This window comes from Anser anser, assembly GCF_964211835.1.
Source record: "Anser anser genome assembly, chromosome: 1".
NCBI lineage: Eukaryota > Metazoa > Chordata > Aves > Anseriformes > Anatidae > Anser > Anser anser.
The window spans coordinates 99,474,337-99,496,664 of record NC_139720.1 but is presented as its reverse complement, the minus strand read 5'-3'; the positions used below and the strand labels follow the sequence as shown (position 1 = coordinate 99,496,664).

At 43.5% G+C, this 22,328-nt stretch overlaps 1 protein-coding gene across 2 annotated transcripts in view; it reads left to right on the top strand.

Annotated features, from left to right (window-relative positions):
• The window catches only part of GSK3B (glycogen synthase kinase 3 beta), a 145,876-nt gene extending 128,779 nt beyond the window's left edge, over positions 1-17,097 (top strand). The window contains exons 9-12 of one of the 2 annotated variants that reach the window (XM_083811937.1): positions 887-925; positions 3,304-3,490; positions 9,554-9,652; positions 16,613-17,097. In XM_083811937.1, the coding sequence (XP_083668063.1) occupies positions 887-925; positions 3,304-3,490; positions 9,554-9,652; positions 16,613-16,680 (393 nt within the window). In that variant the 3' untranslated portion in view covers positions 16,681-17,097. The remainder of the gene's footprint in view (positions 1-886; positions 926-3,303; positions 3,491-9,553; positions 9,653-16,612) is intronic. The other variant, XM_083811938.1, reaches the window with a different exon arrangement.
• Positions 17,098-22,328: the final 5,231 nt, after the last annotated feature.

The following is a 22,328-nucleotide window of genomic DNA, read 5'->3' as shown; positions in this document are numbered from 1 at the left end:
GCAGGGGGGTTGCTTTTATTTTTAGGGCGTTATTCAAAAGCGGGGGGTGGGGGGGAGGGAGACAAATTGAGGGAAAATTTCTTAAGCAAGGGGTGCGACGGTATGAGGGGGAAAAGCCCGCCATAGAACGAAATTCAGTCCATACCCGCACTCCTGAGGTGGTTTGTCCAGTTCTTGAAGAATCCTAAAGAGATCACGTCAGCAAACAAAATCCAGTGGTGGGGGAAGTCAATCCAAAAATGAGAATAATCCGCGGCGGCCTGAGGCACTCGTAGCTCACGCAAATTTAAAGCATCCAAATTCAAAGTACAGAGCCCAGATTTTTTTATTTTGTCTTCAGCACCAATTATAAATTGCTAGGGGGGTTGGTTTTTTGGTTTTTGGTTTGCCTTTTTTTTTTTTTTTTTTTGAAAAAAAAAAACAACAAAGTTTGCATTGTGTCTCTGGGACAGATTTACAAGTGGGATGCACCTTTGGAGACAAACTAATTTGGCCCCATATTCTGACATTATATCCAGGACCCAGGACTGAAAATTCTTTATGATGGGAATTTCAATTACCCTTTTAGTTCAAGTTAAGAGTTTTGATTTCAATTTTTTATTTTATTTTTTTAGTAAATGCACTGGCATTGGAACATAAATTTAATAGAGAAATGTTTCTGTACTATGCCTCACCATTGCACAATCAATTTTTTGGCATACACTGTGGTGAAGTTGGACTTGCTGCTATGGAGACTGATGTTTAAAGTTTCTAATTGTATAAACATTTTCTATGTCCCCCACACCGTGGATTTCTTATAATATTGGATATATTTTTCCTTGCTGGACTATTCTCTTTTGGATTGACTCCCCCTGTTTGGATTATTTCACTGCATTATCATCTTTAGGACTCGTCAGGAACAGGACATTTCACCTCAGGAGTACGGGTATGTACTTAAAATGTTTTTTCAAATTACTAGGCCTAGTTTTGAAAAAAGGAGAAAAAATGCTAGAACTAGAATACTTGAGTTGAGAGAGCATCCTTGAGGCAGCAGCCAGGTGACTGTTTTAACACAAGGTGATATAGAGGAGATAGACTTAGACCTTTAACTCATGTCATGCGTTAAACGCCACTTTTTGCAGGGGAAAGGAAGCTGTGTGAGGACTTGTAATAGTTGGATTCTTTCCCGTCCCTCATTCTGAAACAGTGAGGGTCACCCTCAGAAACTGCCTGCCCCGAGTGACTGGTTCCTGATCCAAAGGCAGGCGGAGCAGTTCTCAGCAGAATTTAGGAAGCGGCTGTCAGGGTTTCACCGACTCAAACATGAAGAGCTTAAGAGTGGACAAATGAGTCTACTACTTTTATAGATGGCAGATTTGTTGCTCTGCCTGCATCAGCCACTGATTTGCTCAAGATAGGGGCTTGTCGTCTTTGCCTTAAGGAAGAAGAAGAAAAAAACTTAAGTAGGGGATTTTTTTTGTTTTGTTTTAAATCTGTGTAGTGGCTGGTAAGTGAACTGTCCTGAGGGTAAAACACAGCTAAGAGTGAAGTGCTGTAGTTTCAAGCTGTGGTAAATCAAGCCTGATAAAACACCATCAAGAAGGTACAAGAGGGAGACCTCAGTAGTTTTACCTCCTGGTAAATATCAGAACACTTCAATTCTGTGGTTTTACCTCAAGACACACTCATTTACTCTACTCACCACAAGGTTAAAAAAAAAAAAAAAAGACCTTTTTGGTTTTTTAATTGGAGACAGTCTTACGTTTTGTTCTGGTCAGTGGTGACTTGGGAGTGGTGCTTGCCTCCACTGTGCACTGTGGGCAGTAATCCCAGCTGTGGAGGCAGCGGGCCTCGACACCAAGCAGCAGAGCAGCCTTTGCTGCCCCTCCATGTACAAGCATGTTCACGCACAGCAGGCAGCACGAGTTTGCTGCCGGCAGTTTGTCAGCATTAAAATGAAGTCCTCCCTTTTGTCCCTCTAGGTCTCACACTAAGCGTTTTTGGTTTACTGTGCCACTACCTGGTAGTAGAAATAAATTCTGCTCCTCCAGTCCTTCACCCGTTGACTCCATGAGCTGGGATTCCCAGCCACAGGAGCTAGCACAGCATGCACTGGAAATCACACAGGTGCCCACGAGTACCCAGGGGACACAGCTCTGGTCCCTGGAGAGCTTGGCTTGTGTCTGATTCCCATTCACAAGAGCACAAGTGGCTTTGGTTTACAGCTACCTAAGGAGTGCCTGTGCAAGTTCCTAGTGTGCAGTTAGTTAGTCACACACTGATTTATTTCTCCTTAGTGCTGTGTGGATTGGGTCCGCCTGCCCTGGTGCGAAAGCATTTTGGATTAGCTCAATTTTTATCAGAAAATGCTGGCACCCAAACTTAATGCTTGCACCCACCCCGCTGCCTTTTCCCCAGCCTGTGCATCACCTGTAACATAGCGAGACAGAAGTGCTTGAGGAGGCCATCCAGGTCAAGTACATAATTAACTTCTATTTTGCTTTTGACGTAAGGGGAAAGGAAGATGGGGATGTGATTAGGGTTGTGTAGAACTGTTCTTGAAAGGTTTTTAAAAAAAGCTGCAGTGAATAACTGCTGTGAGCTCTGTTTTGTAGTCACTCAAGGTAAAAATCTGGTAGAGTAATAGTTCTCTTGACACAGCTTTCAGCTGTCCTTACATGTACCAAATACGCAAGAATTATCCCAATAAATCTGTGGGAATGACTTGCCAGAATAAGGTCAAGGAAGGAGTAACTTGTAAATTAGAGCTAGACATTTCCCGCACCCCACCCATGCTTTCCTTGTTGTTCTCCAAAGTTGAACAGCAGCCTCCATAGCAACAATCTGACCTGCTGCCTGCAAAAGTCCATGTTAGTAAGACTTCATTCACTAGCAAAAAAATAAAATAAAATAAATGTAGTGGGACCCCATTCAATTTTTACATTCAGTGACTCCTGCTCATTTAAACCCTTCTCCCCACCTTCACTCCACCCCATGTGCATGGCTGATAGCACCTGTGTGTGTTTGTCATGATTTTTGAATGAGTTTCCCCTTCATTCTTCCAGTTGTTTTTCTGAGTGCGCTCTCATGAAGTCTCTTGCTGGCATTGCACCTTCACTCGAGTGCAAGACTTTGCAATTAACCCTTTCTCAACCCCAGGAACTGGATTTTCCCATCCTCGCTGGAGGACGTTGATTAGTACAAACACAAGTTTGTTCCAACACATTGGGCAATGAGAGGTTTAATTGCTCTGGCTTGCTGCTGGTCAGCAAAGAAAAAGAAACATACCCAGACAACCTGTTTTTCCTTGCTTCTTTCTTTCAGGTCTTCCGGCCCCGCACTCCACCAGAAGCAATTGCGCTATGTAGCCGCCTGTTGGAGTACACCCCCACTGCCCGCCTGACTCCCCTGGAGGCCTGTGCACACTCTTTCTTTGATGAACTACGGGACCCAAATGTCAAGTTACCAAATGGGCGAGATAAACCTGCACTCTTCAATTTCACCACTCAAGGTAGCCTGTGAGCATTGAAGATCGCTGCTTTAGGAAGAAGCACTGATAAATGTTTGTCATGCAGACATTGCTCCTTCAAAAGTTTTTTAAAAAAAAATAAAAAAGTCTCCAAGTAGGACTAGAGATATTAATTGATTGTGTGGCCAGCCATCCATTTCAGAAAGAGAGAACAGGGACTTGTAGAAATGGGTTAAGGGATTTTCAGATCCTGATTCACATTTAGCCTGGGTGACCAAAGGCTATTATTCTCTGATTGCATCAGGAGGGTTTACGTTTGCAGTTCAGTGTCTGATGTATTTGCGTGAAATACCACAGTCAGTGGACTGTGGAGATTAATTTGTCATTTTGGAGATGTTCCTGCTCCTTTGTACCTGAAATGCTACTTCTCACTATGCTGAGGAGTAACGGATATTAGGTTTGGCAGGGAAGTTCGTAGTGTTGCAGCCCATTTTAGTTCTGGATGTGAGATAAATACAGAGATCTTACTATCGAGATTTTATGTACTCTACGGTTTATCTGGCATCACATTGACTCAGTAAATTAGTAACTATAGAAATGACAGACAACTTTTTTTAACCCAGACCATTATAAAATTTTGAAACCATTTATGTATTTTTTCCATGGAAATTGGAAATACAAAACTGATATCCCTATAGTACAGTTTTGCCTGCCAAGACAGAGAATGTGAGAAGTATGGCAAGAATGTGAGAAGTATGGCATACAAATACACTAGTAATTAATTTTGCAGCATTTTTTTGAATGTTAAGTGATTAGTTGCAAGTTCTCACCCTTTGAGCAAGAATAGATCTGTGTGCTTTTTCTGCTGGAAGTCTAAAACACCTTTTGGCTCAGTTAGCGTCAATGTAGTTTTTCAAACTCTTCAGTGCATGTGATGTCCATCTGTCAAAATGTGGAACAGAGACCTTTGCTTGAACCTGTGGGGCCCTTTAATCTAAAACAATAACAAACCAACAAACAAAAACCTGCCCAAACATGAACTTCTAACTAGTTTTGAATGGCTTCCTTGCAGAAGGTAAATCTGTTGAATATATACTAAGGCATTTCCAGAGCCTGAGAACCTTAAAGTATTTTGACAGTAGTTTTCATAAATGCACACACAGGGCCTTACTAGCACTTGAGGGGAGAAAGCATTGGAGCAGTCAGTGTTTTCAACAGACTGCCACCACAGCATCAGCAGTCTCACAGCATTGCCCAGGTGTTGCTAGTATTGTGAAAATAGCTTGTGCTTCTGTCTCTGGCCTCCATGCTGACTACTGCAGCTGTTGCTGAGACTCCTGGAGTTGTTACAGATACTTCCATATTAAAGTATTCATGAACTGTGTTTTCTTTCCACTGCAAGGCCATATTCAGTCACTAAGATAGTTTTGATCCTAGTGTCTTAATACAGCTTCGCCTTTGTTCTTTCTAAAAGTATTCATTATTAATTGTATCTTCATGTAGTAGATAGGCCCAATCTTAACATAATTAAAACAAGAATTTTAAAAAGGCTTGGAAAGCTCTGTAGCAAGTCCTTCAAAAATCCTTAGGGAAAAAATAAATGTATATATTGGGAATTTGTCCCTGGTTTCCCCCAGGCAAAGTGAGAACTGCTGGGTAAGCTAATCCTCAAGCAAATTTATAGCTACGTATTTGCCATCGTAGAGAGCTGATGTGTTCTCCCTTTGCACAGTGACTCATGGGAATGGCAAGAGAAATTGCTTCCAATGGAGTGAGGTCCTTAAGATTCAAAAAAGCAGGTTTATGTCATTGGCAGGTGCCAGTTTTAGCATCTATAAAGAGAATACAGGACAGAGGCTGGTCATTCATGCACTTCCACATGAGCTGTGTTGCAGGTCACCAGCCAAAAAAAAGCTAACCAGAATTTTAAGTATAAATAAATAGCTTAGCTCAGTGATTTTCAGACCTTCGTAAGTAATAAATGTGCAGTAATAAGTCTCATGTAGCAGCAGTCCTGACTATGACCTCAAGATATTTGAGGGGCTTCTGCTCCTCCTGTGACCACTGTGAAGTCCTCAGCCAGACTGCACAAAGACCCCATCAAAGTGGCTAATGCAGAGCAGAAATCACATCTGGGAAACAGATCAGGTCGTTGGAAATCAGATGTGATGATAATGCATGTTAAGTCATCTGTGGTTACTGAGAAAGTAATGAAAGACATCCTTTTGTTTTAAATAGCGTTTGTTTTCAACAGACAATATTAAATTTTAAAAGAAGTGTTTCATTTGGCTATAGCCAGTTGACTGCAACTCATGGAGTAGGAGGTAGCTGCTTGAAGGCAAAACTGTTCGAAATAACATATATCTGATCATTACTGTCATGAACTGATTTTCAGAAAGAACCCAGGTGTCATACAAAATCTGCTGATCTAGGCGCTGGTCTAGAAAAAAAAATCTTTGAGAGTATATGGAAGATAGAGATCATGGTCTTCAGCTGCCAGCAGTAGTTCTGGGGCATATAAATGCTTACTTTACTTTATAGATGAGAGCTGCTGAAGAGAACTTTATCTGATCATTCTTACTGTCTTGGCTGGAAGTTTTTCTTAGTATTTAAACAAATGCTATGTGCTAATTGGAGTTTGCAAAAATTATTTTTGTCCAAGGAAGTATTTGTAGTAGCCACAGTGCTGCAGTTCAGTGACTGTTAGACCTGAAGCACACAAAACATTTTTTTTCTCTTAGAAGCTGAATTTTCAAACAATCTGTAAAATTACTACGTTTTAATAAACTTCTTATAACATGTCAGTGATTCTGCTGGATCACAAATGTTGCCGTTGCTCCGTGTTAGCCACTGAAAATTGTAAAAGTCTCCTGTGATTCAGCACTTAGGAATGGCTATAATTGCTTTTTGATGACAAATGCTTGGTGCTAGAGTGCGTTTTTAATCAGAAAAAATGGGGCTGGCTTGTGACCTTTCTTCAGAAGTTTAAAAAACAAAACAAAACAAAAGCAAAAACTTCATTTCTATCCAAATTGCTTCAATGTGACCAAAAATCCTTAGTGTGACTATTTGAGAGTCATCTAGGGTTTTTTTTGTTTGTTTGTTTGTTTGATTTTTTTTTAGACAGTATTTCTGCTCAGGGCATGCTCAGGGAGCAGTGAAGAAAAGAATATGAAGCCTGTGCTGATTCCAGCACTCTTCTGGTTTGAAGAGAAACTACTGGAATAACTTGAGTAACATGGAAAGTTTGTTATTCCGACGAAGTAAATGAAGTAAGACTAATTTTTCCAAGGCATTCTGGGAGCACTGACATGCCAAACTTAGTTCAGTGCTCTTTTTCAGCATTGTTATTTCCCAACACAAAGCATTTGATTGTGTTTGGGAAATGAAGATAACCTGGTGTTCTGGTAAAACTGGACATTTTCATTGGAGCTCCTTATTGGAGATGTGCACTGGATGCAAGTGGCACAATTTGATCAGGAGAAAGCCAGAGGTGTTCCCCCAGCTGATGTGAACCAGAGTTGACTCTTAAATGACTTGGGATCACTACTCTGTTCACATGATAATATCAAAAGCTCTATCTGGATTGCCTTGATTGCAATACCTTCTTGCAGCAGTGTTGGCTGTGATTAACACAAATTTGATTTAGATAAGCAGGTTATAGTTCCAGAGCTTGTCCAAATACTGTGGTGGAAGTCACTGAGAACAGAGGGTCTCAGTCCTTCAGAGACTGCTGGTACCACGGTCCAAGCCTTTTGCTCAGTGTTGACATCTCAGTCTCGCAGATGTGATAGCCGCAAAGATATGGCAGAACAGAAGTTCAAACAAGCTTTGAAGCAAAGCTATTATTAAACTTCAGCCAAGAGAGTTCAGTTTGCTCTGATTAGTTCTTGTCTGGATTGGCCTGCTGCTCTAAGCAGAGTACCAAGATGTTTGGAGCATGGTGAGCTTATTACGATAACATGAGGTTTCTGAAGAAGGGAACAATATCAGCCATTTAGTCCCGATGTAACTTCTTCATGGTAGCTTCAGAGAAACACTTGTGCTTGCCTTAAAACAACAAAAAAACAGTATATTCTCCGTAACGGGTGCTGTGAAAGGAGGTGTTCTGACAGTATTACGTGAAAGTATGGGAGCAGTCAGAATGGGATCCAAGTGCCATTGCAGCAGTATTTTTCTGTCACATCAGCTGACTTTTTGGCCCTGGCAATCTGGCTGCAGAGATGCTGTCAGAGGGTAGCCACATCCTTGAGGTGCTGCTTAGCACCAAAAGGTAGCAAATGTCATTTGGTTTCCTTGATGTTTCAGCTCAGCTTTTGTTTGGGTCTTAGTCCCATATTACTGCCAGTGATGGGCAGGAGAGAATGCGTGGATAACAGAAACTTAAAAAAGAGTGAGGTGAATGGCAGACTCCCTATAGCAACAGATTCGAGAAAAAGCTTTGGAGAAAATACTAAAGCAGCAATATTTTCTTACACAGAATAGCTAATAGCCAAGATAGTATTAAAGTGTAGGTTTATCACTTGTGTTCAGCTTTTAATTCAGAGGTTTTGTGTTTGGCCAGTTTATTTTTCCATAAAATGGAGACTTCTGAATTCTGAATTATATTATGAATGTATACATTCCAAATTATTCCCATATGAATTTGAGGATTGGTATTTGTACAAAGGTTTTGAGTATTGAAGCTTTCAAGAAAGACTAGGTCTGCTTAGACTTGAATGTAGCATTACAGGGGATAGATGGGATAGGTTGCAGGTAATGCAGCAGCTTCTGTTGGGTTCTGGACGGCAACTTGTCTTTGTAAGTGCTTAAATACAGTCTCAAAATAGGTATTAATAAGAAGCTTATAAGCAGGTGAGAGTCTTCTGCATCTTGCCTTTGCAGCAGTAAATTAACATAAAGGAGAAAAAAAAAATCAAATAGACTACCAGTCCTTTTAGGCCCTAAATTTAAAGCTTTTGTTAAGGAAAAGCAATAGGCTCTTAAAAAGGAACTCAGGTAATTTATGACTGTGTACAAAACCACCTTACCGAACCCGCAGAGTGATTTGGACTGGTTTCTGTACAGCCCTTGCTATCTGGAGATGTTATTTAGAAGCTGCCTATTCCCATTTCTCCTCCAGATGACCTCTTGGAGCTTCAGAAATCACCAGTCATCCTTCCTTGAGGTGACTGTTCACATCCTTTCCACCGGATGTTGCTTTCTCAAGAGACAGTCGCTCCCGTTTCTGAAACAAACAGGACCTGTCTTGTCTTGGCTCTGTCCCACCTTCTGTGAGACACTGGATTCTCTTGAAAGGGTGCCAGCAGATTGTCAGTTGTTGGCAATGCGTTGCCCTTAATCCTCCCACAGTTGTGGCTTTAAGATGCCTATTTCTCATCCTGATGCACACTGAAGCTGTATTAGACTTGGAGCCTAAAACCCATGACTGTTTTTTACCTTGGTTAACGTCTTCAGAAAGAAGGGTTGTGTCGTGTTGTTGCCCATTTAAATTACCCAGCAACTCCGCTCCCTTTGCCTTTTCCTGTACTTTTAAAGGAGATGTCATCTCTCCTTGGTCTCACTCAAGGAGACTGCTGTGAGATTGGTCTTAGGTTTCCAGGTCCTTGAGAAGTGAAGGTTGAGTGAGCCAAAGAACTGAACCCCTGAAGCTCTTGGAGCAACTGTGACAGCTGCTTGCTTGCTGAACCAGTGCCCAAAGCAGCGCCACTGTTATCAGCCTTCTCCTTCAGACTGATTGCAAGTGGGTTTGTGAAGGGAATCCTTCCAGGTCTCGGAAGGAAAATACATTATCAGGCTGTTGAAATGCAACAGGCTTGATCAGTTCTTTGCTAACTCCCAAGCCACGTTCTTTCTCTAGGAAATCATTCCCTTGTATCACTACTTGTAGTCCTGTCAGTCTTGCTCTGGAGACTGCCTGCTGAATATTGCCGTGGTTTCCTCCCACTGGTCAGCAGAGAAGAAAAACATGACGTGACCTTTGGCTGTAAGGGCATGCATTTTGCCCGAGGTTACTGGTCTTGGGGGGAGCCTGAGGGGCTGCACCTGCATGGGGGGCCCTTTCTGTAGGATGAGCTAACTCTGTTTGTTCCACCTCCCCTCCAGAACTGTCAAGTAACCCATCTCTGGCTTCGATCCTCATCCCTGCTCATGCTCGGAACCAAGCAGCAGCTTCAACCCCTACAAACGCTACAGCAGCCTCAGGTGAGAACGTGCGCCCGCCTCCCTGCCCTCGCTCCCCCCAGGCACCTTCCTCTGCTGAGGCCCTCAGGTGAGGGCTCCTTCCAGCCTCACCGTCTGCTCGGTCTGTGTAGGTGGTCACCTGGGTGCCAGCTGTGGCCACTAACCCAAATCCCAACCCAGGCCACCTAGACTTCCTCTATTAAATTATCTCCCGTTGTTCTTTTTTTTGTTTGCTTGTTTGGTTTTGTGTTTTTGTTTTATTTTAGCAATCCTTTTGGATTGGTTTGCACCTAACGTCCGAGCTTTCAGTCAGTCCAAAGTTAGTACTGATTTGAGCGTTGAGCGTGTGATGCCTAGGGAGGGAACAAATGGCTAGCTTAGTACACGTAGCCTCTGTGGAGCATGGATGAAGAGATTCTTTCCCCACTGAGAAAGGCATTAACATTTAGAAAAGCCGCGTTAGGGAGTTTGGTCAGCTTGTTCACTGCCTCATCTAAGTAGCTGCAGTTGCTTCTTAGCGAGTTTGCTTGTGTCATCTTTGGGCATTTTGGATTTTGGCCAGCAGTGAGTGAATTTCTTCCTTGTCTCTCTTGCTCACTCTCATGTTTCTGTCAGAAGCCTTTTAAAAGCTCACTGTTGGCCTGAGCCACTCCATATTGTGTTATGTTCCCAGTGAAAGCTTAAAAGCTGGGTAATATCAGTTGGGAGACTCCCAAAGCAAACCCCAGGTGCTGCAGGATGTGGCAGCCGTGATTCATGCATGGCACTCTGAGTCAGCCCTGAGTCAGCATTGCCAACAGGCTATCTCGCAGGGCTTGTGCAACCAGAGGCAGACTGTAAAATGGGTGTGCTTGCATACGTATCTCACGAGCACATCAGTCCCATTTCAAAAGGACTGTGACCCCTTTCGAGGTGCAGGGCGCTTACTCAGTTGTGCAGGAAAATGGTTTCAGGTTGATGTGCCGGTTACTTTAATTCTGATGCGCTTTGTCCAGCCGCTGCTGTACAGAAAGCACTTTCATAGTCCAGGATAGACAGATGGAACTGGCTTGAAAGATAAGGCTTCTCTCTGAAAACGTAATATCAGTAGGTAAAAGATACAGCCCGTACAATTTATATGCTCTGAATTAGGAGGAAGCAAATTTGCTATTTTAAAATTTAGTATGTTTGTTTCATACACTTGGCAGTATTTTGCAAATAGTCATGTTCTCTGTTTCCCTTTTTTGTGCATCTGTTGCTCAACGAGTGAGGGAAAAAAAAGTAGTAAACGTGATTGAAGAACTACGAAATGCAAACATGGAACATGACTTTAAGCCCTTCTGAAAAACACTTTCACTTAATGTCACTTGAATGCCTTGCTAAGGAGCTCTCTTTACCAAGATGCAACAGTCTTAGGGAGTGAATTGGGTTAAGAAAAAGTCTGTTTTCACCCACTACTTCCCCCAAGTACACAGTAGGGGAAGAATGCATTAGGCTGAGTCCTAGAAGTGTCCTAAATGTGAAGTATACTAAAAGAGAACAAAAACAACAACAACAAACACCTTATTGACATCAACATTTGTAAGCCAGCCCTCCCCCCCCCCCCCGCCCCGTTCACAAGCACTGAGCTGAGTTGGGATAGAGCATCTTACTTGTAGTTCAAAACCAAAAAACATCTTGGAAAGAAAATATGAAATTAAGTATTGGGCAACTTGCAGCTTTGTGCTTCTGCTGCACAGCTGTTTTGTTGTTTCTTACTCACATGGGGTTGTCACAGCAGACAGTGGGAATTTCATTGGAGTTACGATTTTAGGATTAAGTCCTATCTGAGATTATATTAATCTGTTTTGTTTTGCTTGCTGATGCTACACTTAGCAAGATGTTTTCATAGAAGGAGTCCCTTCTTTCCCTACCCCCTGCACGTCCCAGAGCAGCGAATTTACGGTTCTTCAATACTGTTAAAGCAGCATGGGAGCAACTCTCCCATCTACTCCAGGGCACCCTCATAAGCAGAAAGCTTTTTATGCAAAATGTTTGCTCTTCTGAATGAGCAGTACAAATTCAGAAACTGTGTTTTGAGTGGGGAAAAGAGCAAAACAAGTTCTACACAACTGTAATTCACACTGATAGTGTAACTTTTGTTTCTCTCCAGCAAGCAGAACTGATACTGAAGTGTTCAGCACTGTGCCAGGCATAGTTGCCTACTCCCTGAGCTTGAGGCACAGGTGCACAGACATTGAAACGGAGTGGCCTAGTCTCTCACTGTAGATAATCCAGCTAGGCTGCTGCTGCCAGCTCACGGTCAGTTACTCCATTTTTGGAGCTGTCATGTTGCTATGCAGCAGTGTCAGAATCTCAACTTTTTCCTAAGGTGTAAAGCACTGCTTTTTATCATGCCCCTCTTTTTTGTACACAAGGCAGAGTCGTAATTATAGCATCAGTAGAGAAATGAGATCTGTTTGTTCCAAGTCGAGCAAAGTAACATTTGTCAGGAGACTTAGCAGTGGTATTATGAGATGGAAAGATTAGCTTTTCCACGTACTGCTTCTACAGTGCAGGTTTCATCAAGCCAAGCAGTACAAGCAAGCCCTTTTGCTAACTAACATGTCACAGGTCTGCATTTTTTAAAGTTACCCAAAATGTGTAATATTTGTTACTTGATAGATGCACAGCAGTGATTTCAGTAGACCAATGCCCCAGCAATCCTGGTGTTAAGTGCAGGGGAATTATTGTAGGTAATTTTTAGTGTTAAAAATTTTTTTGTTTTAGGTTTCCCCTTCTCTTGAGGCATAAAGCTGGACTCCCTGTACTGAGGGAACTTGGCTTTGTAATGGGAACGTGAAGCCTTGCTGCTCCAGCACCAGTTAACTCACCTAAACATTTACAGAAAATTATCTGTGACTTTAGAGACATGTCTAAAGCAAAGTGCAGGAAAAGGAGGACTGAAGTTATTGTCCCCTGCTTGAAATGGTTTGCTAGCTTTCTGCAAATTATACTGGTCATTTATTAAGGAAAAAAAAAAAAAGCCAGTGCAGCTTCATTGGCATGGATGCTGAATTGATCTAGCTGGAGAAGAAGTATTGTTTCATAGCCGTGCACCCACAGGATGCACGGAGGGGAGCATGCGTGCCAATACGAATGGATATCTGCTTGTGTGACTACATGTTTTTCTTCCTGGATCAGCCAGCAGCAGTAGTTACCTCTCTGTTAGTCAGTGCTAGGATGCGAAGGGTGTAATTGCCATCTGCAGGGGAGGTGTGCCAGCAGGGATGCTGGGGTTGTCGTGTTAGGCATCCTGCTGTGATGATCCCGTGTAATCCCAAACGAGATGGTGTGCCTGAACTTTCAGCTACAAAACAGATTAGAGCTGGTGTCACCTGCCAGTGTGGGGCAGTTGAAAAAGCCCACAGCACTCCGGTAAAATAAGATTTAGGAAGTACATGGTGTTCCTATTGAAGGAATTTTGGAAAAAATTTAATTCCTTTGGCAGGAGAAGAGGGCTCTGCACAGAGATGCAAACGTGACAGTTACAGGAGTACAACTTGTGCGTTTCAGGCTTACCAGGCTTCAGGTTTTGTGCTGAGCCCTGGATTTCTACATCCATAGACACTATAGGAAAAGTGGGCTTTTCTCCTACTTCCACTTGTCTCCTCCATTGCCTTATGAGGACTCCAGAACTGCTTGTAGTTTCGTTTCTCTGTCTTTGCAGAGAGCTGCGCAGCCTGTCAGCACTACAAATCCAATCAGCTAATGCTGTCATTAGTGTTAATGGGCTTTCTGTGGCTGAGTTGGTGTCTCAGTTTTTGAACTACAGCCCCATATTTCCTTCCTGGGCAGTTTCTAAGGAGTACCATGTACCCTCTGAGAAAGCAGAGATATTCCTCAAAGGGAGAAGCTGAATTGAAGGAGAATACTCTGATGAGAGATAGCTTCTTCCCTTTGTTTGTTAGAAGTTTTAGAAATGGATGATACTTGAGCCCTAATGTGATTTCCTGCTGTACACATCTGCCCCGTACCAGAAAGCTCAGTGCGAGCTCGTAGCTCCGCTCCCAAGTACAGCTTCACTGGTGGCACAGGCAGATGCTTAGCAAAGCAGACATCTTAGCAGTGTTGCTGAAGGCCTAGATTTTCTTCTCTTATGCATGAGTACCAGTTCCTCATGGTGACAGGGAGTAACTGAATGTCCAGAGACCCTTGTACTCCAGTTGCACGCTTTTTCCAGCTCTCCAGCAAAGAGCCACTGAAACAAGCCCCTCTCTGTTCCCTAAATGTCCCATCAATGCGGAGTCACAGAACAAGTGGGAATGTCAAAACGCTGCGTTTTCCTGCAGGTTTGGAGCCAGCACAGCCTTGAGCAGCCCGTGCTCCATCCCAGCCAAGGACTGTTGCTTACTGTTGTGAAAAGCCCTCCATAGATGGGCTTGGGCTGCGTCACCTTATTTCCTCTTGCCATATGGTGTATGTATATCTCAGGAACTCCCCCATTGGAGTGGTGATAGAAAAGGAGCATATGTTACATATGTTACATGAAGTAGCTCCATCCCCTCCTCTTTCTTCTTTATCTCTGGTTAGTAGCAATGTAATGATAATGATTTCAGCCTCTGCTGTCTTCAGGAATAGGAGATCAAAAGGTATGTTTGGTTTCAGCAGATGAAATACATGCACTTTTTCACGGATAAATCCTCCGCCAACAGTAAAGACTCCAGCTGCACTGTTCACATCAGGCACAGCAGATGTTGCCTTAGCTAGAGTTTATCTGTACCTGAAAGTTAATCTACAACAGGCACAGTTTAAAGTGTGGAAACTATTAGCTGTCTGGCTGGGTCACTTTCGATTTCTGTGGTCATCATCGGTCTGCGTGCATGTGTAGTCTGGGAGCTGCTCCTCCAGAGTAATTTCTCCTCCTAGGAGGACATTTCTCCCATTTGAGGCTAGTTTTCCAACTGATACTGCTACTGTCACTGTGTTGCCCTGGTGTTTTAGCTGCATGAGCTTTGTTTTTTATTTTGGTGGTCAGTCCTTTGGGAGGTTACTTTGAGGTGAGGGGAAAGAGAATGGGAAACTCCCAGAGCAGTCATGTAGGATCCTCTGCCCACAGAAGGATTTCCCTTTCTTCCCCCGTGCTCCTTCTAGCCTGTCCTTTCCAAAGAGGCATCATCCCCTCTTCCCACTTATCCCTTTTATTCCTGGATGCTCTTGTTGGTTTGATTGCCCTTTTTTGTTTCAGTCTGTGTATGTTTCTTGATTTGTCGCTCAACTGGTGCTGCCCATTCCTGGACTCTCATTCACCTCACTGCATTTTGCTCATGGCTGCACTTCAGCTATGGTCAGGTCAACGTGGCTGGAGAGATGGGTCGCATTAACAGGTGAATGCAGGGCATTGCCCAGCTACGTTGCCTTGCGAGCTCTTCTCTGCTGGAGAAGTATTAATGCACCCCACCGCCCCCAGTTTCATTTTATCTTACCTATTTTTTATACTAGTCATACTGTCCTTGAGTCTGAGCTTGGTAAATCTGTTCTTTCCTTTTATGAGCCCTTTTCCCCGTGTCTTTCAAATGCACTGTTTGCCCAGTCTGCCCTCTTCTGTACTGAGATAATAAGTCATTTTTTCTTGTTGCGGTATTGATAGCTTTGCAGTTAACCTTTCTTAAATTAACTGGGAGAAATGCATGATGCTGCCTCTTAGAAAACCTCACTTAATATCTTTTTCCAGTCCTGTATTTATTGTGGCAAGTATTTTGTGTGTTTAACATTTCATCCACTTTCCTTTTTGTGACTGTGCTGATCAGATACTACATAGGATGGCTCCAGATGAAGTCGGTACTTTTTTCCCCTATAAATTCTTCTAATGTTCAGAAAGCTTTTATTTTTTTTTTAGAGAAAATACAAAATGTATGAGGTTAATTGGCCATCCAACTGTTCTGTTGTTCTCAGTATGTTAGTATGTTTATTAGCAGCATGGCTCTTACTTTACTCCATTTCCAGCCTTACTACAAGCCTGCCCCAGTTAGTTGGATTGTTCTTAAATACCCAGTAACAGAACACCTGACGGGCTCTGGAAGGGCCTTTGCATGTTATTAATGAAGACTCTCCTGCATTAATTAACCCTTTGTTACAGACTGAAGCAACTCCATTTTTCCCTCCTGAATGGCACCTGAAAACACAGTGAATTTCCTTTTGGTGTTTCTTTGCAAACCCTGTGTTTTCTTGGATGCCCTTTGACACATGCCTGTGGCCCTGCGAATTGCCTCTGCGTGGAGCTCTGTCCCTCCCAGAGAAGAGGAGCTGGAGATTATGTACTGCAGGGACCTGATCCCGTAACAATGCCTTTTGCTTGTGTAAACCTTATTCCTGGCTTCAGGCCTTGATGTTAATCTGCTTCAGCAGTTCAGAGGGTGGCAGATCCAACTTTGGTTGAGCAACACAGAACCAAGCAGTAGACTTGGAAGACGTTTTCTGAGGCAACAAGTGCGTGAATTGCACACGAACACGCAAGCTGTTTCTGCCAGGGAAGCAGGCTTGCTGCGTTCATTGTCTGTGCTCGTTCACACAATTAACAGATGGCTTTGTTACAAGAAGGCCTAACGATACGAGACTTCAGCACCAACCGTGTAGTGGCCGTGGATATTCGTGTGTTAGCTTTGGTGATGCTAGTGAGCCTCATCTGGCAGCCGGCGTTACCGGGATGCAAGATGGGTGACCTGCCTCTGCCTGGGCAAGGTTACATCCCTCCAGACCTGCTAAATCCCACATGGTGTTTGCAACCCCAGCTGTTGAAATCACCTTTCTCCTGCTGAAAGGTCGCCTTCCCACCCTGTCCCCAGAGCAAACCGCTCCATCGGCACCCAGTGAAGTCGGGAGAGCACTATAACCAAAGAGCACGTTGGTGGGCGTTGGGGGTTTCCCCGTGCAGAAAATGTCATAGCTGTTGTTCCTAATGTCTGTGCTTTGGAGGTAATCCTGGTTGTTCTTTCTTTCCTTCCTCTTGCCTGTCATTTGCAGATGTTAATGCAGGAGAACGAGTTCAGACCAATAGTGTAGCTACAGCATCAGCCTCCAACTCCACCTGAACCGGTACCAAGCAGCCAGCTGCACAGGAAAAATCACCAGTAATTTGAGTCTTGCTCAGCAACACTGGTCACATTTGGAAAGAAAATTAAAAAGAGGAAAAAAAAACAACCAACCAACCAACCTGTTCATTTTAGTGTTCAATTTTTTATTATTATTATTGTTGTTCTTATTTAACCTTGTAAAATATCTATAAATACAAACCAGTTTCATTGTATTCTCACTCTGCAGGGTGTCCGGGGCAGGGGACTAGGTGGGGGGAGGAGGGAAAGTGGAGCAATACAACACACCAATGTCTCTCCCCTCGACAATCTCTTCATGTTGGAAGTTTGCTGTTGTGTACTTCAGAACCAGGACTCTTGCCTCATGCCCTCTCCCACAACGGAAAGAAGGAAAAACAAAACAAAACAAAACAAAAAGAACCCCCAAACCTCATTCTCTGCTGAAGTTCTTTTTTTTTAACCTCTTTTTTTATTTTCTTTTTAAGTGAAGTTTCGGACTTTGATGTAGTGCACAGCTTGAATTTGGTCGGGAGCTTAGCAGGGGTAATTCAACAGAGCTCAGCGTTTCGTGTCAGCGAATCCATATCCCGGGCTGTCCGAAGAGCTGCCCCCGGCTCGGCTCGGCGTGGGGCGCGGGCGGCGCGGTAGGAAATAGGTTGCCTAGGGGTCGGGGGGGAGGGTTTACCGTGTGTCTACGGCTTGAACTGCTAGTGGCAGACTTTCCTTTTAAAAATCAGTGCTAGCAACGAAGACACCCGCAGCTTCGTTGCGGGACGAGGCTGCCGGGCGGGTTATATATAATATAATACACACACATGTGCGAACACAAGCGGTTGGCTTTGCTGCAGCGGCTCGGCTGCCCAGACGGAGCTCGGAGCTCCTGCCCCTGGCGTGGTGCGAGAGGGCAGGTGGCGGCTCGGCTCCCGTTTGGGCAGGGAGGAGCGGGCGAACAAAGCCCTCCGAGGGGACGAGGGCGCCCAGCCGGGGGTGGTAAGGGACTCTTTGGAAAGTGGCCACTGTGAAAAGCGTTTTTTCCAAGTCTCTCAATTTGGACAGGCTTCCCTTTCCCGAGATACGTACAGGAAAAGGACACCAGGGTTTATAATGTGAACTGTAACAGTCTACTGGTTTATTTTGTAATATTTTTTAACTGCAGCTTTAACTTGCAGGATGCCACATGCTATGGTAGCTCTGATTTTAAATCCACAGCTAGAATCTGTATTTAAATTTCATCTTTTTAACCTCTTGCTTTTTTGATCTCTATTTATTGATGCGCGTTGCCACATTGCCATTATGTTTTTACATTGGTAGAGTATTAATAAAATACACATCAGAGTGCTATCAACAGTAATTTGTACCTGCTGACTTGTAGGAAAGCTGGCTACATATGAGTGTGTGTGTATATATATTATATAAATATATACATGTATACATAGATACAATACTGTTCTTTTTTGTTTTGTCTACGATCTCGAATCAGTCTGACTGAAGCATGAGGTGAATGCTTGTTCTAGTCCATCTGTCCAGGGTCCGGGTTTCCTCCCTGTGAGGGTGAGTGCTGTATGAGTCCACGTCTCTGTTTCTGAAGTCAAAGCAATACTCCTCGGGAAGGGCAGGGCGCGGCCGCCGCGTAGGAAGAGGCTTTGGAGACCCGATCTCGCCGTGCGCTCGCGGCCGGCGTCCGCCCGGGCCTTAACGCTCCTTCAGAGAAACTTCAGCCGCCTTGGTGCTCACGAGCCGTTCTGTGACCTGTGGATCTCTGAGGCAGTCGGTTAGCTGTTGGGAACGGGCGAACCTTTGTGTGGCCCAGGAGTAGCCGGCAGTAGCGGCTTCGGCAAACTCGGCCACTGCAGGGCAGCAGGGGTTTTGCTCACAGGCCAGGTGCATTTCCTCTTGTACATTTTACCCTGTTTGTGTGGGATTTCTTTTTTTGTTTTTTTTTTTTTTTTGGAAACTTGTCTCTTAGCAGCCCTGGAGCTGTTAACAAGCCCTGCCTTCCCTGTCCTGCCTGATAAACAGTGGATTTTGGGGAGGGAGGAGCTGTTTCAAGAGGTGAGCGAACGCCTACCGTGAAACCGATAAGCCCTTACGTTACGCTCCTCATCAGTTTGCTGTTGGACAAAAACCACATATGTGTATATATATACTTTAAAACAGCTGTCGTTAAATTCTGGCTGACTGTAAAAAGAGAGCACACCGACATTTAAAAAGCTGAAGGCTTTCAAAACCCTCGTGCGCGATGTAATTAAAAGGGCTGAGAAGCAGCTTAATGAAAGAACACAGCTAGCGAGTGTCCCGAAAGGTAAGTTCAGGGGCTTGGTTGACCCAGTGATCCAGATAGACGCAGGAGACCCGCGAAGTAGGACAGAGGCAGGGTATGGATCTGCTGTGTAGACGAGACTGCTGAAGCATCGGCCATAGACGCTGTTATTTGGAGGCAGTAGATTACCACGTCTTTAAAAAAGCAAAAATAATGAAGAAAAATCACTGCTTGTTCCAGGAATTGTGGCTTCTCTCTTCTTTTTTTATTTTATTTTTGGTCATTTTATCTTCATTTAAGACTAGCGGAGGAGAGTGAAGAGCTTTTCTCTCTGATTTTGTGACTGTGCAGGCGTCTGTTTGTCTTGTGTGGGTGTTAGCTGGGGAGGGTCGGGGCGCCCCTGTGGTTTTATTTTTTTCAAGGATCATGGCAGGATCACGAACTCTTTTATACAAGTTAGATCCAGGTCTTTGAATAACCTTTTTTTGTAAATAAGAAGAAAAGAAAAAAAAACAACAACAAAAACCACAAAGCTCCTCACCAAATTCAAGCTTGTACATTATTATTTTTGGTTGTTTTTAAATTTTGAGTTTTATTGTTTTGTATGTAAATATGTGGACCCAGGAACTGTTATTAATGAGCAAAAAGTTACCGTTCAGGGCAGTGATTCTGTTTAATAATCAGACAAAATGTAGACGAGCTTTTTAAAGCCATATAGTTTTAACTCTGTACAGTAGGTACCGGCCTGTATTATTGTAACAATAACTCTAGCGATGTATAGTGTATCTATATAGTTTGGAGTGCCTTCGCTTCCATGATTTTTTGGATTTTTTTTCCCTTTTTTTTTCCCTCCTCGATTAACAACGTCTCCCACACACAGCCGCATCTTTGCTCCCCCTGCTTTCTAACTCTTTGAGTGCTGTAAGGTTTCAGTGATACCATGATCCGTAGTGGAACGAAAGGAAACCATCGTCGCCCTCCCATTTCATTCGAGCCGTGGCTTTGCTCTGGATGTTCCGAAGTTGCCCACCCTGCCCCGTCCCCCCCGCCCCTGCTAGCAGCGACAGGTTTCGTTCTGCACTCGCCCCTCCGGCGGCAGCCCGGAGTTAGCCCAGTGGCTAGCGGCTGAGTTCGGCTTTGCTCGTCTGTCCCCAGTCCTGTGCCCAGAAGTCTTCTGGACAGCAGCAGCTTCCGCGAGGCTCGGTCCTTCGGCCCCCCGGCGCGGTGGTGCCGCGCGTGGGCTCCCGAGGCCGCCCCACGGGAGCTCCCCGCGCCCACCCGCCCCCCTCCCTGGTCACGTTTTTCTTCGTGAGATGATGAATTTAGCATTACTTCTTTGATTTCTTGTGCCCAGCACGAAGGCCTTGTTTCTGAAACTAGTCCGCTTGTGTTTACTACCTTGTTAGTATTCCACATAAGATTGTCTTGAATGGGAAAACACTTAACTCTTTTACCAAACCAAAGGTTGCTGTTTTATTTTGAAGCATCTCGTGTTCATTCCGGTGAAGCAGAGGCTGCACTTTTTCTGGTGACACGAAGGTCAGTGACGTCAGGTTGGTTTTGGACAGTCCGCTCAGAGCTGTTACTCTTACTTTCTTCTGTTTCGGGCTCGTTTTTAATGAAGTATGGTCTTGGTCTGTCCTTTGGCAACGCCGCAGCTGCGTAGGTCTCTGAGACGGAACTGATGGCGGTCGGCGTCCCCCGCTGGACGCCTGACCGAGACACTGCTGTTCTTAATACCAAACTCGCCTACCTTACTAGGACAAAAACCGAACTACAAAAGGAAATTGGCTAATCGAAGATCCCTGATCACTTTTTCCAGTTATTTTTTAAGCAAAGCTTTGCCTAAAAAGTATAGCGGCAGGTGCCTGCGGCGTGCAACTGGTGAGCGCGTAAAAAAAATTTCCCCCAGGTTTTCAATGCTCCCTGCGAAAAGCAGACGCAAAGCAGTCTGACGGACTTGCCTGCGCGAGGGGCCTCAGCCACTGAAGATTAAAAAAGAAAAAAGCCAATACCGAAAAGCACAGTAGAGTATTCAGTCTGGGGTCTACCTTTCGGAGACTGTGAGAAGGTATCCCTGGGGTCCCAGTGTATTTCCACAGGGCTTTTAGCCAGTTTTGTCCATAGTTCGTTTCGTTTTGCAACACTGCAATAACAGCAAAACGACCAGAAAGGAAAACAGTACCTAAGGGGTTAGCTTGAGAAAAGTAGCTTCCTTGTGTTGGTCTTTCTCAATTTATTTTTAATATATATATATATAAAATATATTTATATATATATAATTTGCTTGCCTGTAAAATTTGCGTTCATTAATGTGTTGCTGATGGATCACTTGGGCCTGTACACACCAATTAGCGTGACCACTTCCATCTTAAAAACAGAAATCTAAAATATATATATATATATTAAGGACTGTGGGTTGTATACAAACTATTGCATACACTTGTGCAAATCTGTCTTGATTTAAAGGAAAAGCAAAACCTGTATAACATTATTACTACTTGAATGCCTCTGTGACTGATTTTTTTTTTCATTTTAAATATAAACTTTTTTTGTGGAAAGTATGCTTAATGTTTTATTATTTCCCCCGCCCCATTCCCCTTGTAAATACGTTTTGTTCTGTGTGACTCGGTTCGGAAATAGTTAACTGGTACTGTAATTTGCATTAAATAAAAAGTAGGTTAGCCTGGAAATGAAATTTAAAATTACAAAGTGTGTGGTCTTTATTTCAAAATCTTGCCCCTTTCTTTCCTCCTCCTTTCTTCCTTCTCTGCCCCTTGATCCTTGCCCTCACACCTCTTTCCACTCCGCAAGAATAGGTGGACATTGAATCTTTGTAATAATGATAAAAATAAAAAATTAAAAAAAAAAAAAACAAAACACAAGAAATAAGCATGTTTTCTTAAATGAGCTGTGTTATTCCATGATATTTTTCCAAGAGATGCCAGCTTGTTGTCTCTGATGCCGTTTGATTTGATGGAGAGAGGAACCCTGGGACATGATATTTCAAACTAAAACCAACCAATCTTCCTTTGCTGTCCACCTATAGATGCAAACCTAAGAACCTGTGTAAACTGCTGGCTTTGAATACTGCACTCATTGTTTTGATTTTGTTTCATTATTATTATTTTTTTTAATTTGGTCCCATTAGTAATGTTATTTGGTGGTGATCTGTAAAGTTTGTCAAGACCACGTCCAGTGGACCGTTCCTCCAGCAAATCAGCACGTAGCTATCTCTGAGTTGGGTTTCCGGTACTGGATAATGTATGTATTAAACATGACATGTCTATTAGCGCAAAAGTAAAAAAAAAAAAAATTAAAAAAAAAGAATAAAAAAATCCTTTTTTGGGCTGGCTGACCTGGCCGAATCCATTCTGTCGCTATCCTA